Source organism: Hydractinia symbiolongicarpus, chromosome 1 (genome assembly GCF_029227915.1).
Source record: "Hydractinia symbiolongicarpus strain clone_291-10 chromosome 1, HSymV2.1, whole genome shotgun sequence".
NCBI classification, from domain to species: Eukaryota; Metazoa; Cnidaria; class Hydrozoa; order Anthoathecata; family Hydractiniidae; genus Hydractinia; species Hydractinia symbiolongicarpus.
Genome location: NC_079875.1, coordinates 26894068 through 26912828, shown reverse-complemented (window position 1 = coordinate 26912828; position 18761 = coordinate 26894068). Strand labels below are relative to the sequence as shown.

The 18761-nt window shown below is 34.6% G+C and overlaps 1 protein-coding gene and 1 long non-coding RNA gene across 2 annotated transcripts; both read right to left on the bottom strand.

Annotated features, from left to right (window-relative positions):
* Positions 1-2389: 2389 nt before the first annotated feature.
* LOC130638884 (uncharacterized) lies at positions 2390-6214 on the bottom strand. Its single transcript, XR_008982364.1, has 3 exons — positions 6088-6214; positions 4277-4822; positions 2390-3011 (listed from the first exon to the last, which is right to left on the bottom strand). It is a non-coding gene; the product is annotated as an uncharacterized LOC130638884 (long non-coding RNA).
* An 11063-nt stretch (positions 6215-17277) lies between these two features.
* Positions 17278-18535, bottom strand: LOC130638725 (uncharacterized). The gene is made up of 2 exons (XM_057447029.1): positions 17864-18535; positions 17278-17795 (listed from the first exon to the last, which is right to left on the bottom strand). Exons 1-2 carry the CDS (start codon positions 17958-17960, stop codon positions 17401-17403), a joined length of 492 nt encoding a protein of 163 aa, XP_057303012.1. The 5' UTR covers positions 17961-18535; the 3' UTR covers positions 17278-17400.
* Between the last annotated feature and the right edge of the window lie 226 nt (positions 18536-18761).

Here is an 18761-nt window from a genome sequence, read left to right as displayed (position 1 = left end):
AATCGCAAGTATATAACACTTGTCTCTTTCAAATGCCTCGTTTATCAATTTTACGGTAAAATATATAGAACCTGAGACGAAGTTGCAGACCCTAAATGACAATTATCTTGTATCAATGTGAAAATCCCAATTTTAAATGCCTCGTTTATCATTTTAACGGCTAAAATATATAGAACCTGTGACGAAGTTGTTGCCCCTAAATGACAATTATCTTGTATGAATCTGAAAAATCGCAAATATATAACACTTGTCTCTATTAAATGCCTCGTTTATCAATTTTACGGCTAAAGTACATAGAACCTGAGACGAAGTTGCAGACCCTAAATGACAATTATCTTGTATCAATACGAAAATCCCAATTTTAAATGTCTCGTTTATAATTTTAACGGCTAAAATATATAGAACCTGAGACGAAGTTGTTGCCCCTAAATGACAATTATCTTGTATGAATCTGAAAAATCGCAATTATGTAACACTCGTCTCTTTTAAATGCCTCGTTTATCAATTTTACGGCTAAAGTACATAGAACCTGAGACAAGTTTGTCGTCCCTAACTTCCAATTATCTTAAATAAAAGAATCCGAAACGAAATTGTTGACTCTAAAGTACAGCTATCCTGTGTCAATTCGAAAAATCGCAAATATATGAGACACTCGCCAAATTCAAATGCCTCCTTCATCAATTTTACGGCTAAAATATATAGAACCTGAGACGAAGTTGTTGCCCCTAAATGACAATTATCTTGTATGAATCCGAAAAATCGCAAATATGTAACACTCGCCTTTCTGAAATGCCTTGTTTATCAATTTTACGGCTAAAGTACATAGAACCTGAGACGAAGTTGTTGCCCCTAAATGACAATTATCTTGTATGAATCTGAAAAATCGCAAATATGTAACACTCGTCTCTTTTAAATGCCTCGTTTATCAATTTTACGGCTAAAGTACATAGAACCTGAGACAAGTTTGTCGTCCCTAACTTCCAATTATCTTAAATAAAAGAATCCGAAACGAAATTGTTGACTCTAAAGTACAGCTATTCTGTGTCAATTCGAAAAATCGCAAATATATGAGACACTCGTCAATTTCAAATGCCTCCTTCATCAATTTTACGGCTAAAATATATAGAACCTGAGACGAAGTTGTTGCCCCTAAATGACAATTATCTTGTTTCAAAACGAAAAATCGCAAATATATGAGACACTCGTCAATTTTACCTGTGTCAATTCGAAAAATCGCAAAAATATGAGACACTCGCCAATTTTAAATGCCTGGATTATCAATTTAAGGGCTAAAATATATAAAACCTTAGACAAGGTTGTCGTCCCTAAATGCTAATTATCTTGTATCAATATGAAAAATCGCAAATATGTAACACTCGTCTCTTTTAAATGCCTCGTTTAATAAATTTAGGACTAAAACATAAGAACCCGAAACGAAATTGTTGACTCTAAAGTAGAGCTCTCCTGTGTCAATTCGAAAAATCGCAAGTATATAACACTTGTCTCTTTCAAATGCCTCGTTTATCAATTTTACGGTAAAATATATAGAACCTGAGACGAAGTTGCAGACCCTAAATGACAATTATCTTGTATCAATGTGAAAATCCCAATTTTAAATGCCTCGTTTATCATTTTAACGGCTAAAATATATAGAACCTGTGACGAAGTTGTTGCCCCTAAATGACAATTATCTTGTATGAATCTGAAAAATCGCAAATATATAACACTCGTCTCTATTAAATGCCTCGTTTATCAATTTTACGGCTAAAGTACATAGAACCTGAGACGAAGTTGCAGACCCTAAATGACAATTATCTTGTATCAATACTCTAAAGTACAGCTATCCTGTGTCAATTCAAAAAATCGCAAATATATGAGACACTCGTCAATTTTAAATGCCTCGTTTATCAATTTTACGGCTAAAGTACATAGAACCTGAGACGAAGTTGCAGACCCTAAATGACAATTATCTTGTATCAATACGAAAAATCGCAAATATGTAACACTCGCCTTTCTGAAATGCCTTGTTTATCAATTTTACGGCTAAAGTACATAGAACCTGAGACGAAGTTGCAGACCCTAAATGACAATTATCTTGTATCAATACGAAAATCCCAATTTTAAATGTCTCGTTTATCATTTTAACGGCTAAAATATATAGAACCTGAGACGAAGTTGTTGCCCCTAAATGACAATTATCTTGTATGAATCTGAAAAATCGCAATTATGTAACACTCGTCTCTTTTAAATGCCTCGTTTATCAATTTTACGGCTAAAGTACATAGAACCTGAGACAAGTTTGTCGTCCCTAACTTCCAATTATCTTAAATAAAAGAATCCGAAACGAAATTGTTGACTCTAAAGTACAGCTATCCTGTGTCAATTCGAAAAATCGCAAATATATGAGACACTCGCCAAATTCAAATGCCTCCTTCATCAATTTTACGGCTAAAATATATAGAACCTGAGACGAAGTTGTTGCCCCTAAATGACAATTATCTTGTATGAATCCGAAAAATCGCAAATATGTAACACTCGCCTTTCTGAAATGCCTTGTTTATCAATTTTACGGCTAAAGTACATAGAACCTGAGACGAAGTTGTTGCCCCTAAATGACAATTATCTTGTTTCAAAACGAAAAATCGTAAATATATGAGACACTCGTCAATTTTACCTGTGTCAATTCGAAAAATCGCAAAAATATGAGACACTCGTTCATTTTATATGCCTCGCTTACCATTTTTACGGCTAAAATACATAGAACCTGAGACGAGGTTGTTGCCCCTAAATGACAATTATCTTGTATCAATATGAAAAATCGCAAATATGTAACACTCGTCTCTTTTAAATGCCTTGTTTATAAATTTTAGGACTAAAATATAAGAACCCGAAACGAAATTGTTGACTCTAAAGTACAGCTATCCTGTGTCAATTCGAAAAATCGCAAATATATGAGACACTCGTCAATTTTAAATGCCTCGTTTATCAATTTTACGGTAAATATATAGAACCTGAGACGAAGTTGCAGACCCTAAAGGACAATTATCTTGTATCAATGCGAAAATCCCAATTTTAAATGCCTCGTTTATCATTTTAACGGCTAAAATATATAGAACCTGAGACGAAGTTGTTGCCCCTAAATGACAATTATCTTGTATGAATCTGAAAAATCGCAAATATATAACACTCGTCTCTATTAAATGCCTCGTTTATCAATTTTACGGCTAAAGTACATAGAACCTGAGACAAAGTTGCAGACCCTAAATGACAATTATCTTGTATCAATACGAAAATCCCAATTTTAAATGTCTCGTTTATCATTTTAACGGCTAAAATATATAGAACCTGAGACGAAGTTGTTGCCCCTAAATGACAATTATCTTGTATGAATCTGAAAAATCGCAAATATGTAACACTCGTCTCTTTTAAATGCCTCGTTTATCAATTTTACGGCTAAAGTACATAGAACCTGAGACAAGTTTGTCGTCCCTAACTTCCAATTATCTTAAATAAAAGAATCCGAAACGAAATTGTTGACTCTAAAGTACAGCTATCCTGTGTCAATTCGAAAAATCGCAAATATATAACACTTGTCTCTTTCAAATGCCTCGTTTATCAATTTTACGGTAAAATATATAGAACCTGAGACGAAGTTGCAGACCCTAAATGACAATTACCTTGTATCAATGTGAAAATCCCAATTTTAAATGCCTCGTTTATCATTTTAACGGCTAAAATATATAGAACCTGAGACGAAGTTGTTGCCCCTAAATGACAATTATCTTGTATGAATCTGAAAAATCGCAAATATATAACACTCGTCTCTATTAAATGCCTCGTTTATCAATTTTACGGCTAAAGTACATAGAACCTGAGACGAAGTTGCAGACCCTAAATGACAATTATCTTGTATCAATACGAAAATCCCAATTTTAAATGTCTCGTTTATCATTTTAACGGCTAAAATATATAGAACCTGAGACGAAGTTGTTGCCCCTAAATGACAATTATCTTGTATGAATCTGAAAAATCGCAAATATGTAACACTCGTCTCTTTTAAATGCCTCGTTTATCAATTTTACGGCTAAAGTACATAGAACCTGAGACAAGTTTGTCGTCCCTAACTTCCAATTATCTTAAATAAAAGAATCCGAAACGAAATTGTTGACTCTAAAGTACAGCTATCCTGTGTCAATTCGAAAAATCGCAAATATATGAGACACTCGCCAATTTCAAATGCCTCCTTCATCAATTTTACGGCTAAAATATATAGAACCTGAGACGAAGTTGTTGCCCCTAAATGACAATTATCTTGTATGAATCCGAAAAATCGCAAATATGTAACACTCGCCTTCCTGAAATGCCTTGTTTATCAATTTACGGCTAAAGTACATACAACCTGAGACGAAGTTGTTGCCCCTAAATGACAATTATCTTGTTTCAAAACGAAAAATCGTAAATATATGAGACACTCGTCAATTTTACCTGTGTCAATTCGAAAAATCGCAAAAATATGAGACACTCGTTCATTTTATATGCCTCGCTTACCATTTTTACGGCTAAAATACATAGAACCTGAGACGAGGTTGTTGCCCCTAAATGACAATTATCTTGTATCAATATGAAAAATCGCAAATATGTAACACTCGTCTCTTTTAAATGCCTTGTTTATAAATTTTAGGACTAAAATATAAGAACCCGAAACGAAATTGTTGACTCTAAAGTACAGCTATCCTGTGTCAATTCGAAAAATCGCAAATATATGAGACACTCGTCAATTTTAAATGCCTCGTTTATCAATTTTACGGTAAATATATAGAACCTGAGACGACGTTGCAGACCCTAAATGACAATTATCTTGTATCAATGCGAAAATCCCAATTTTAAATGCCTCGTTTATCATTTTAACGGCTAAAATATATAGAACCTGAGACGAAGTTGTTGCCCCTAAATGACAATTATCTTGTATGAATCTGAAAAATCGCAAATATATAACACTCGTCTCTATTAAATGCCTCGTTTATCAATTTTACGGCTAAAGTACATAGAACCTGAGACAAAGTTGCAGACCCTAAATGACAATTATCTTGTATCAATACGAAAATCCCAATTTTAAATGTCTCGTTTATCATTTTAACGGCTAAAATATATAGAACCTGAGACGAAGTTGTTGCCCCTAAATGACAATTATCTTGTATGAATCTGAAAAATCGCAAATATGTAACACTCGTCTCTTTTAAATGCCTCGTTTATCAATTTTACGGCTAAAGTACATAGAACCTGAGACAAGTTTGTCGTCCCTAACTTCCAATTATCTTAAATAAAAGAATCCGAAACGAAATTGTTGACTCTAAAGTACAGCTATCCTGTGTCAATTCGAAAAATCGCAAATATATAACACTTGTCTCTTTCAAATGCCTCGTTTATCAATTTTACGGTAAAATATATAGAACCTGAGACGAAGTTGCAGACCCTAAATGACAATTACCTTGTATCAACGTGAAAATCCCAATTTTAAATGCCTCGTTTATCATTTTAACGGCTAAAATATATAGAACCTGAGACGAAGTTGTTGCCCCTAAATGACAATTATCTTGTATGAATCTGAAAAATCGCAAATATATAACACTCGTCTCTATTAAATGCCTCGTTTATCAATTTTACGGCTAAAGTACATAGAACCTGAGACGAAGTTGCAGACCCTAAATGACAATTATCTTGTATCAATACGAAAATCGCAATTTTAAATGTCTCGTTTATCATTTTAACGGCTAAAATATATAGAACCTGAGACGAAGTTGTTGCCCCTAAATGACAATTATCTTGTATGAATCTGAAAAATCGCAAATATGTAACACTCGTCTCTTTTAAATGCCTCGTTTATCAATTTTACGGCTAAAGTACATAGAACCTGAGACAAGTTTGTCGTCCCTAACTTCCAATTATCTTAAATAAAAGAATCCGAAACGAAATTGTTGACTCTAAATTACAGCTATCCTGTGTCAATTCGAAAAATCGCAAATATATGAGACACTCGCCAATTTCAAATGCCTCCTTCATCAATTTTACGGCTAAAATATATAGAACCTGAGACGAAGTTGTTGCCCCTAAATGACAATTATCTTGTATGAATCCGAAAAATCGCAAATATGTAACACTCGCCTTCCTGAAATGCCTTGTTTATCAATTTACGGCTAAAGTACATACAACCTGAGACGAAGTTGTTGCCCCTAAATGACAATTATCTTGTTTCAAAACGAAAAATCGTAAATATATGAGACACTCGTCAATTTTACCTGTGTCAATTCGAAAAATCGCAAAAATATGAGACACTCGTTCATTTTATATGCCTCGCTTACCATTTTTACGGCTAAAATACATAGAACCTGAGACGAGGTTGTTGCCCCTAAATGACAATTATCTTGTATCAATATGAAAAATCGCAAATATGTAACACTCGTCTCTTTTAAATGCCTTGTTTATAAATTTTAGGACTAAAATATAAGAACCCGAAACGAAATTGTTGACTCTAAAGTACAGCTATCCTGTGTCAATTCGAAAAATCGCAAATATATGAGACACTCGTCAATTTTAAATGCCTCGTTTATCAATTTTACGGTAAATATATAGAACCTGAGACGACGTTGCAGACCCTAAATGACAATTATCTTGTATCAATGCGAAAATCCCAATTTTAAATGCCTCGTTTATCATTTTAACGGCTAAAATATATAGAACCTGAGACGAAGTTGTTGCCCCTAAATGACAATTATCTTGTATGAATCTGAAAAATCGCAAATATATAACACTCGTCTCTATTAAATGCCTCGTTTATCAATTTTACGGCTAAAGTACATAGAACCTGAGACAAAGTTGCAGACCCTAAATGACAATTATCTTGTATCAATACGAAAATCCCAATTTTAAATGTCTCGTTTATCATTTTAACGGCTAAAATATATAGAACCTGAGACGAAGTTGTTGCCCCTAAATGACAATTATCTTGTATGAATCTGAAAAATCGCAAATATGTAAACACTCGTCTCTTTTAAATGCCTCGTTTATCAATTTTACGGCTAAAGTACATAGAACCTGAGACAAGTTTGTCGTCCCTAACTTCCAATTATCTTAAATAAAAGAATCCGAAACGAAATTGTTGACTCTAAAGTACAGCTATCCTGTGTCAATTCGAAAAATCGCAAATATATAACACTTGTCTCTTTCAAATGCCTCGTTTATCAATTTTACGGTAAAATATATAGAACCTGAGACGAAGTTGCAGACCCTAAATGACAATTACCTTGTATCAACGTGAAAATCCCAATTTTAAATGCCTCGTTTATCATTTTAACGGCTAAAATATATAGAACCTGAGACGAAGTTGTTGCCCCTAAATGACAATTATCTTGTATGAATCTGAAAAATCGCAAATATATAACACTCGTCTCTATTAAATGCCTCGTTTATCAATTTTACGGCTAAAGTACATAGAACCTGAGACGAAGTTGCAGACCCTAAATGACAATTATCTTGTATCAATACGAAAATCGCAATTTTAAATGTCTCGTTTATCATTTTAACGGCTAAAATATATAGAACCTGAGACGAAGTTGTTGCCCCTAAATGACAATTATCTTGTATGAATCTGAAAAATGGCAAATATGTAACACTCGTCTCTTTTAAATGCCTCGTTTATCAATTTTACGGCTAAAGTACATAGAACCTGAGACAAGTTTGTCGTCCCTAACTTCCAATTATCTTAAATAAAAGAATCCGAAACGAAATTGTTGACTCTAAATTACAGCTATCCTGTGTCAATTCGAAAAATCGCAAATATATGAGACACTCGCCAATTTCAAATGCCTCCTTCATCAATTTTACGGCCAAAATATATAGAACCTGAGACGCAGTTGTTGCCCCTAAATGACAATTATCTTGTATGAATCCGAAAAATCGCAAATATGTAACACTCGCCTTTCTGAAATGCCTTGTTTATCAATTTTACGGCTAAAGTACATAGAACCTGAGACGAAGTTGTTGCCCCTAAATGACAATTATCTTGTTTCAAAACAAAAAATCGCAAATATATGAGACACTCGTCAATTTTACCTGTGTCAATTCGAAAAATCGCAAAAATATGAGACACTCGTTCATTTTATATGCCTCGCTTACCATTTTTACGGCTAAAATACATAGAACCTGAGACGAGGTTGTTGCCCCTAAATGACAATTATCTTGTATCAATACGAAAAATGGCAAATATATAACACTCGTCTCTTTTAAATGCCTCGTTTATTAAATTTAGGACAAAAACATAAGAACCCGAAACGAAATCGTTGACCATAAAGTACAGCTATCCTGTGTCAATACGAAAAATCGAAAATATATGAGACACTCGTAAAATTTAAATGCCTTGTTTATCAATTTTACGGCCAAAATATTTAGAACCTGAGACGAGGTTCTGACCCTAAATGACAATTATCTTGTATCAATACAAAATCGCAAATATATGACACACTCGTCGATTTTAAATGCCTCGTTTATCATTTTAACGGCTAAAATATATAGAACCTGAGACCATTTTGTTGACCCTAAATGTCCATTATCCTGTATCAAAACGAAAAATCGCAAGTATATAACACTTGTCTCTTTCAAATGCCTCGTTTATCAATTTTACGGTAAAATATATAGAACCTGAGACGAAGCTGCAGACCCTAAATGACAATTATCTTGTATCAATGTGAAAATCCCAATTTTAAATGCCTCGTTTATCAATTTTACGGCTAAAGTACATAGAACCTGAGACAAGTTTGTCGTCCCTAACTTCCAATTATCTTAAATAAAAGAATCCGAAACGAAATTGTTGACTCTAAAGTACAGCTATCCTGTGTCAGTTCGAAAAATCGCAAAAATATGAGACACTCATCAATTTTAAATGCCTGGTTTATCAATTTAAGGGCTAAAATATATAAAACCTGAGACAACGTTGTCGTCCCTAAATGCTAATTATCTTGTATCAATATGAAAAATCGCAAATATGTAACACTCGTCTCTTTTAAATGCCTTGTTTATAAATTTTAGGACTAAAATAAAAGAATCCGAAACGAAATTGTTGACTCTAAAGTACAGCTATCCTGTGTCAATTCGAAAAATCGCAAATATATGAGACACTCGTCAATTTCAAATGCCTCCTTCATCAATTTTACGGCTAAAATATATAGAACCTGAGACGAAGTTGTTGCCCCTAAATGACAATTATCTTGTATGAATCCGAAAAATCGCAAATATGTAACACTCGCCTTCCTGAAATGCCTTGTTTATCAATTTACGGCTAAAGTACATAGAACCTGAGACGAAGTTGTTGCCCCTAAATGACAATTATCTTGTTTCAAAACGAAAAATCGCAAATATATGAGACACTCGTCAATTTTACCTGTGTCAATTCGAAAAATCGCAAAAATATGAGACACTCGTTCATTTTATATGCCTCGCTTACCATTTTTACGGCTAAAATACATAGAACCTGAGACGAGGTTGTTGCCCCTAAATGACAATTATCTTGTATCAATACGAAAAATGGCAAATATATAACACTCGTCTCTTTTAAATGCCTCGTTTATTAAATTTAGGACTAAAACATAAGAACCCGAAACGAAATCGTTGACCCTAAAGTACAGCTATCCTGTGTCAATACGAAAAATCGAAAATATATGAGACACTCGAAAAATTTAAATGCCTTGTTTATCAATTTTACGGCCAAAATATTTAGAACCTGAGACGAGGTTCTGACCCTAAATGACAATTATCTTGTATCAATACGAAAATCCCAATTTTAAATGCCTTGTTTATCATTTTAACGGCTAAAATATATAGAACCTGAGACGAAGTTGTTGCCCCTAAATGACAATTATCTTGTATGAATCTGAAAAATCGCAAATATATAACACTCGTCTCTTTTAAATGCCTCGTTTATCAATTTTACGGCTAAAGTACATAGAACCTGAGACAAGTTTGTCGTCCCTAACTTCCAATTATCTTAAATAAAAGAATCCGAAACGAAATTGTTGACTCTAAAGTACAGCTATCCTGTGTCAATTCGAAAAATCGCAAATATATGAGACACTCGTCAATTTCAAATGCCTCCTTCATCAATTTTACGGCTAAAATATATAGAACCTGAGACGAAGTTGTTGCCCCTAAATGACAATTATCTTGTATGAATCTGAAAAATCGCAAATATGTAACACTCGCCTTCCTGAAATGCCTTGTTTATCAATTTACAGCTAAAGTACATAGAACCTGAGACGAAGTTGTTGCCCCTAAATGACAATTATCTTGTTTCAAAACGAAAAATCGCAAATATATGAGACACTCGTCAATTTTACCTGTGTCAATTCGAAAAATCGCAAAAATATGAGACACTCGTTCATTTTATATGCCTCGCTTACCATTTTTACGGCTAAAATACATAGAACCTGAGACGAGGTTGTTGCCCCTAACTGACAATTATCTGGTATCAATACGAAAAATGACAAATATATAACACTCGTCTCTTTTAAATGCCTCGTTTATTAAATTTAGGACTAAAACATAAGAACCCGAAACGAAATCGTTGACCCTAAAGTACAGCTATCCTGTGTCAATACGAAAAATCGAAAATATATGAGACACTCGAAAAATTTAAATGCCTTGTTTATCAATTTTACGGCCAAAATATTTAGAACCTGAGACGAGGTTCTGACCCTAAATGACAATTATCTTGTATCAATACGAAAATCCCAATTTTAAATGCCTCGATTATCATTTTAACGGCTAAAATATATAGAACCTGAGGCGAAGTTGTTGCCCCTAAATGACAATTATCTTGTATGAATCTGAAAAATCGCAAATATGTAACACTCGTCTCTTTTAAATGCCTCGTTTATCAATTTTACGGCTAAAGTACATAGAACCTGAGACAAGTTTGTCGTCCCTAACTTCCAATTATCTTAAATAAAAGAATCCGAAACGAAATTGTTGACTCTAAAGTACAGCTATCCTGTGTCAATTCGAAAAATCGCAAATATATGAGACACTCGTCAATTTCAAATGCCTCCTTCATCAATTTTACGGCTAAAATATATAGAACCTGAGACGAAGTTGTTGCCCCTAAATGACAATTATCTTGTATGAATCCGAAAAATCGCAAATATGTAACACTCGCCTTCCTGAAATGCCTTGTTTATCAATTTACGGCTAAAGTACATAGAACCTGAGACGAAGTTGTTGCCCCTAAATGACAATTATCTTGTTTCAAAACGAAAAATCGCAAATATATGAGACACTCGTCAATTTTACCTGTGTCAATTCGAAAAATCGCAAAAATATGAGACACTCGTTCATTTTATATGCCTCGCTTACCATTTTTACGGCTAAAATACATAGAACCTGAGACGAGGTTGTTGCCCCTAAATGACAATTATCTTGTATCAATACGAAAAATGGCAAATATATAACACTCGTCTCTTTTAAATGCCTCGTTTATTAAATTTAGGACTAAAACATAAGAACCCGAAACGAAATCGTTGACCCTAAAGTACAGCTATCCTGTGTCAATACGAAAAATCAAAAATATATGAGACACTCGAAAAATTTAAATGCCTTGTTTATCAATTTTACGGCCAAAATATTTAGAACCTGAGACGAGGTTATGACCCTAAATGACAATTATCTTGTATCAATACAAAATCGCAAATATATGACACACTCGTCGATTTTAAATGCCTCGTTTATCATTTTAACGGCTAAAATATATAGAACCTGAGACCATTTTGTTGACCCTAAATGTCCATTATCCTGTATCAATACGAAAAATCGCAAGTATATAACACTTGTCTCTTTCAAATGCCTCGTTTATCAATTTTACGGTAAAATATATAGAACCTGAGACGAAGTTGCAGACCCTAAATGACAATTATCTTGTATCAATACGAAAATCCCAATTTTAAATGCCTTGTTTATCATTTTAACGGCTAAAATATATAGAACCTGAGACGAAGTTGTTGCCCCTAAATGACAATTATCTTGTATGAATCTGAAAAATCGCAAATATATAACACTCGTCTCTTTTAAATGCCTCGTTTATGAATTTTACGGCTAAAGTACATAGAACCTGAGACAAGTTTGTCGTCCCTAACTTCCAATTATCTTAAATAAAAGAATCCGAAACGAAATTGTTGACTCTAAAGTACAGCTCTCCTGTGTCAATTCGAAAAATCGCAAATATATGAGACACTCGTCAATTTCAAATGCCTCCTTCATCAATTTTACGGCTAAAATATATAGAACCTGAGACGAAGTTGTTGCCCCTAAATGACAATTATCTTGTATGAATCCGAAAAATCGCAAATATGTAACACTCGCCTTCCTGAAATGCCTTGTTTATCAATTTACGGCTAAAGTACATAGAACCTGAGACGAAGTTGTTGCCCCTAAATGACAATTATCTTGTTTCAAAACGAAAAATCGCAAATATATGAGACACTCGTCAATTTTACCTGTGTCAATTCGAAAAATCGCAAAAATATGAGACACTCGTTCATTTTATATGCCTCGCTTACCACTAAAGATTTCCGTATCATTCAAGGAACTTTACCTTTGACTTTGAAGGACCAACTTGACAATATATTTGTTATTTGCTCAGCAATAACGAATTTAGGACCTGCACTTGTACCTTTATGATATTATGCGAATTATTATAAATCAATATTTTATTTTGTCTTTCTTTTAGTTGAAGATTCGGTTTGCTTAAAATGATGAGATCAATGTTGTGCCCTATTTGTACTGTAAAAATGTAAAATCGCCCATTCGCGTAACTTGATCCTCGCGAAATTTTTTAAATTTTCTATTCGCGAAAGTTTATCCCATAAAGAAAAACCTTTTTTGTTTTTTCTGCTTGTATAATGGCCCACACTTAATTTGGTCTTGCTCTTTGAAATTCGCGAAAGTTTGTCCATCCAAATTTTCAAAATTTATTCACTCGCGAAAATTTCTATGATGATGGATTTTGAATTTAAAGATTTCGCGAATTTTCTAACGCACGAAAGTTTATCCCGCGAAAGTTTATACCATTGAAGTATCCGCATGTAAACAAGTCATATGTAAATAAACTTTTATCGCGCATCAAAGTTGATTTTAGAATTTTGATCGAGTCGGTGCCCCTAAATAATATTCTTGCGATCCTTCTCAAACAAAAGAAAACAGCCTGATTCGTCGAAAATTTAGCAACTATGGAGGGCCAGAATTGCAAAAAAACAAAAGGTGATAAAAAGTTCGCGAAGTCATTTCGAAATGGGGGCAAGTTTAATAAAACAAACGTATCATATCAGAAATAGTGGGAAAGGTTGATTCAAAATGTGTATGTTAAAAATATGTATCACACCATTAGTTGGAAAAAAAATTACAATGTTCATAGAGTGTTGCAAATTTTGTTTACAATATCATTTAAAACTTCTTCAGCAACTTCTAAGTCATGCTGAGCTTTCTTTCATGTTTTGTTGAAAAGTTCTGGGATGATGACAGTTTCATAAAAAACCATTGCTTTTGTAACATTGATGTACCAGAAAGCTGCATCAAATGGTATTCTCTCAGTAAACGATTCTTTAGATGTACAAACGAAAAAATCACAATATCTATAATCAGTAACTCCCATCTGGCACTGTACCTGAAAGTAGTATTGATGATTTCGTTTCAACTCAACATGACCATTTACAACATGCAAACAACTCTCCTTTTTTTCAGCATACTCTTTCACAGTCAAGTTTCGATATGTCCAAGGACATTTTATTTCCAATAATCCAGTTTCATGACATGCACAATGAACAATTCCATCTGGGGAGGCACCAACAAAAGGGTGCTGAAGACTTATATGGAAGCCGGTACATCTAACATTAAATTTCTTATGTGTTTTTTTCATTCCCCTAACATACAATTTACGAGCATTATCTTCATTTTCTATTCCCCATTTTGCTGCTTTGGATGTATAAGATTTGTAATAGCCGCAAATGTTGAATACAGCAGTTTTGACTTTGTTTACATTTTTAACTGCATTGTTCTCCACTTTGTCTGCAACCATTATGAATTTCGATGCAGTGATGCGATGTAGTCTATGTTCGAACTATTTCGAGCTTTCACTTTGAAGTAATGTTTCATTTTGAACCAATACAGCTTGATTTTTATTCATACAAACATTTTCTTTCAAAATTTGCACTTTTTCGTAAAAGTCAACATTTAACTGGTCAATTTCATCCACATGTTGTTTTATTGTTTTGGAAATTCAATATGTTCGCTTGTTTTAATTTCGACAAAATTACATGGTTCAGTTTCTTGTCTTCCATCATCTTCACTGTGTTGGCGTATTAAAAGGACAATGCCACAATTACCATTAGTAGCAGAGGCTAACATGTTGCAATCGTCTTGTGACACTGTGATCGGTTCTCGGTGATGAGGCGCTCTTGGATCGAAGGAAGATCTTTCGTATTTTGGATTTATTGGCTTTTTTATCTCGATGTTATTAATCATATCCGGTTGATGCAGTTTTGTTTGCCTTTTCGTAGGTGCATGCCACATCTGTGGCTTTGATGTGCATGTCAGGTTTCTACCTTCACGTACCTCTCGTTCAATGTACCATAATAGGCAACCGACATGCTTGCAAACTCCTCCAACACTAAAAACAAAAAATAATAATACTGAAATGAATCTCCTGAAATCACCTAAAATTAGGAAATCACTTAAAATACACTGAAAACTTCACTCAAATGGTTATGTCAGACAGAAATACTTTTTCTGTGAACAGAATGAAGTCATCAAAATATAATTCACTCACCCTGCAACACAAGAACAATCACCACATATAACTTCAGCATTGTCTTTGTGCAAGCAAACCCAAACATTGTAATATTCATTGCTTAACTTCTGCTCTGGCAAGCATATACCTCGAACAAAACAATACCGAATATTATTACTGATATTGTGCGACATAATATTGTCCAAATGGTTAGATGCTAGTAAGCTCTGTCCACCCTTGAATGCTTTCCCAGCATCATTTTTGTCTAAATATTCTTTTACGTCACCTTGTGTTGTATTTGGTAAATAAGATGGAGCCTTCATCCAGTCATCGATTAATGTCCTTGGATTTGGTAATTTAACAAGACCACCTTCAAGATGCAATTTCCATGATCGATCATTAAGAATTTCAGCCTGTTCTTCTTGGGGGTCCAGAAAAACTACAGGAAGTTGAAGATTATAAGCGGAATATGCATTCAAAACAAGTTGCTCCTTTCTACCAGATCGGTTAATTCCCCTATCTTGTAAAAAATCTTGTAACTGTGCTACTGTCCATTTACTAAAATTTTCCTGCACCATACCAGGGTGAGTGGGAGGATATTTTTCTCCATGAAGAATTTCCTTTCTATAATTTACAACAGAGTCGCTGCTACTCTGTTTGGTGAAATCTACACCTGCAGTCCAAAATGAAACCACTTTCTCTAACAGTGCTTCCTTCTTTAAATTCGAGGTTCCTTTGCTGTTGTTGGTAAGTTTCAGGAACATTTTAAGGTCGACGATGCTCCACGTGCGAAATATTTCACTTTCCGAATCTTCTTTTAACCCCTTGTGGGAGAATCTTTCAATAATTTCATTAACTTTTGGAGACATTTTCTTTTCGTTTATAACTTTCTACTGATCAGATCAAAATGGCTCTTCTCGAAGAAGCGGCAGGAACGTTATCACCAAATCAATCCCAGAATGCATTGCGCGCGGGAAATTTATTTTTAATCGCAATATCGTCTATTAACATGGTATACCTTCTCCGCTCTTCCTTACTATATAGCGCATTTCGACAGTTTCCCACATCAAAACGGGGACCGTAAACATTTTCTGGCGCGGAATACCTAACCTCACTATGACAAAACCTGACCATGACAACCCCTAAGACTGCACTTACTATATAGCACATTTTTCCAGTTTTTGACACCAAAGTGGGGCCGTAAATATTTTTCCGCGGCACTACGTTTCCGCGTTCCCAATGCATGAGTATTTCACCACGACATACCTTGACAGGTCTCTCTTACTATATACAGTTTCACACGGCAAAGTGGAGGCAACAACCATTTTCAGCTACGTACGTTAGCATGCTCCGAAGGATGTACTTTTTCCGGCCGATAACTTTTCCTTACGGGCAATGTAGGGGTGCTTATGACCTTACATGACTGATCGCTCGTCCTTACTATATAGCGCAATTTTCCAGCTTCTGACATGATAGTGGGGGCACCCCGTGTAATATAAATATTAAATGGTACGCCACTCCACTGAGTTGATATAAAAAAAATTGGCCTGGTCGAAAGGCGGTTGGACGTTAGGAGGCTCCGAAGGATGTACTTTTTGCAGCCGATAACTTCCCCCAATGTGCAATGTAGACGTGGTTTCAGTAAACTGTCATATTAACATGACATGCCTTGTCCGCTCTCTCCTACTATATAGCGCATTATTATTTAATTTTCTGTTTCGGGGCATGTTAGTTGACTTGGTCCGCATGGGAAACACATGTAAGAAAATTGAAAAATATGTGTTGTTTTCCCATGAAACAATTTTACAATATATTTACATTTCCAAATTTTTAGCTAAACAACCGGATAAAAGTGACTTGCTTTGGGTGCGGTCAAAAACCAGATGTCATAATCTTTTAACTCGAGAGACTGCTGCGTAGCCACATCCACCGCTTAATTTGTCTATGTCAAACCAGACTATCGCTCTTTTTATTGTTTTACCTTGTGCTTTATATATTGTTGTAGCGTACGCCAGTCTCGATAATATGCACGCTGTTCAGGTGTTGAGACCATATATATTGGACGTACTTTCCCATTCTCAAGCTTCACAAAAAGCGTTTTGCCTTCAATGTTGACAAGACAGCATAGCTGACCATTAGCTACGCCGTGTCTTTTGTCTCTATTTTCTGTTATCACAAGGTGAACGTTCTTATAAAGCTTGTGAGTTACATTGTCACATAATTTCACATTACAAACAGGCACGGACTCTGAAAAGATATAGACATTATTTATTCTGTCACAGTTTTTGTTTGTGACCGTCAGAAATGTTGCTTCGGAACAGGACGTGAAGGCTTGCAAGATTTCGCTGTCAGTTGGCAAGCAATGATCCAGCAAAATGCGGTCATGCAGGTAATGTCTCAATTGTTTGGCCGTAGGGGAAAAGTGACGAATTATGTCCAGAAATTTGTGCAACTTTTTATCGCAACACCGGTGCTGTTCTGTCAAGTTAAAAGGAACACACATTTTCCTTAACGTCTGATCTTGCAAAAGATTTTTCTCCTCTCCTTCTGTCCCGACAGGTTGTTGTTGTTGCCCGTCACCGCAAAAAACGACGACTGGGGGTCTCGGCAAAGACAAGATGCTTTGAACGATATGGTTTACGAACGCAAGAGGGATTTGACTTACCTAAAATATAAATAGACTGAGATAAAGATGTGCATTTTGTAATGTTAACATAGTAATGACAATGTTTTAAAAAAATTACCTCATCAATTATAATTACATGATAATAGCATAAATTCCAGTTCATAGTTGCGTTATATTCCTTATTCACAGGGATGTAAAAGGACGAATGAACTGTATCGCATTTTATGCTAGGACCAAATATAGCTTGATACGAGCACGTCAGGTATCCAGTGGGACAAACAACTAAAGTTTCGCAGTCTTCTTTCACAGCATGTTCAATCATGTGTTTTAATACTTCCGATTTTCCTAAATAAGAAAATATGCGTTTTTTTGGAAGAAAGCATAACATTGCAGTTCATGAGAATGAAGGTTACCTGTGCCAGGTTTTCCTGTTATTAACAGGAATGGATACTGGATCTGTTGATCGTTACGTAATTCAGTGATACTACTTTTAAACGTTTCATAGCACATAATCTGTTGCCCAACCAATACATTTTGTGGTGAGTCAAAATTCTGTAATGAAGATAGTTCAGCAGATCTAAACGTTAAAAAGGAAAAGAATTATGATACATAGGAAAATGCAAGTGATGCAGTAAGAACGTTAGTAATTTTATTGAAGTAACCATTATACCTTAAAACCTGTAATTCCCATAAAGTCAAGGTGTTGAACATTCCTTGTAGGTAATTAATGAAATTATTAACATAGTAATTTTTGTGTCCATCTTTTTCTAAGTACGACTTTACTAATTCGGTATTACGCCAAAAAGTACCATTTGCATTTATTGCATAGACAAAGAACTTCAAGTATTCCGGTATATTTCTTGAGACTTTGAGATTGTTTACCGATCTGAATGGGACGTTCATTATGGTGTGTTGCCAGAAATATAACTGCTGGAAAATATTGCAGAATTTCACACCAACCAAAGTGTTATTACCTTAAATCAATAAAAATAAGTATTATAGAAGTAGCTAAATATGTAATATTCTCTTTTACATGTCGGTTTATTAAGTGATACCTTTATATTTCTTTGGTTGAGCTTTTTCAGTATCATAAAGTCATAGATATTGTAACAGATTTAAATCCTCGTCACAGTCACGCGACTGGTATTTTTGTACGATTTTATTGTTTTCTGTTTTTTCATACGGTGGTATGGCAAATTGTTTTGTTCACGCAACTTGTCCACGCAGCTTTTATCTCTGGTTCACAAGGAGTTAAATCTCGAACGAAACAAAATGCGCCTTGATGCCCTGTTAAATCTTCAGCAATGACAG

Excerpts from the sequence above, each read along its gene's own strand:
- LOC130638725 (XM_057447029.1), bottom strand. The coding sequence starts at position 17,960 with ATGTGCTATGAAACGTTTAAAAGTAGTATCACTGAATTACGTAACGAT. Across the intron at positions 17,796-17,863 it reads AACAGGAAAACCTGGCACAG|GAAAATCGGAAGTATTAAAA; the intron begins GTAACCTTCATT and ends TTTCTTATTTAG.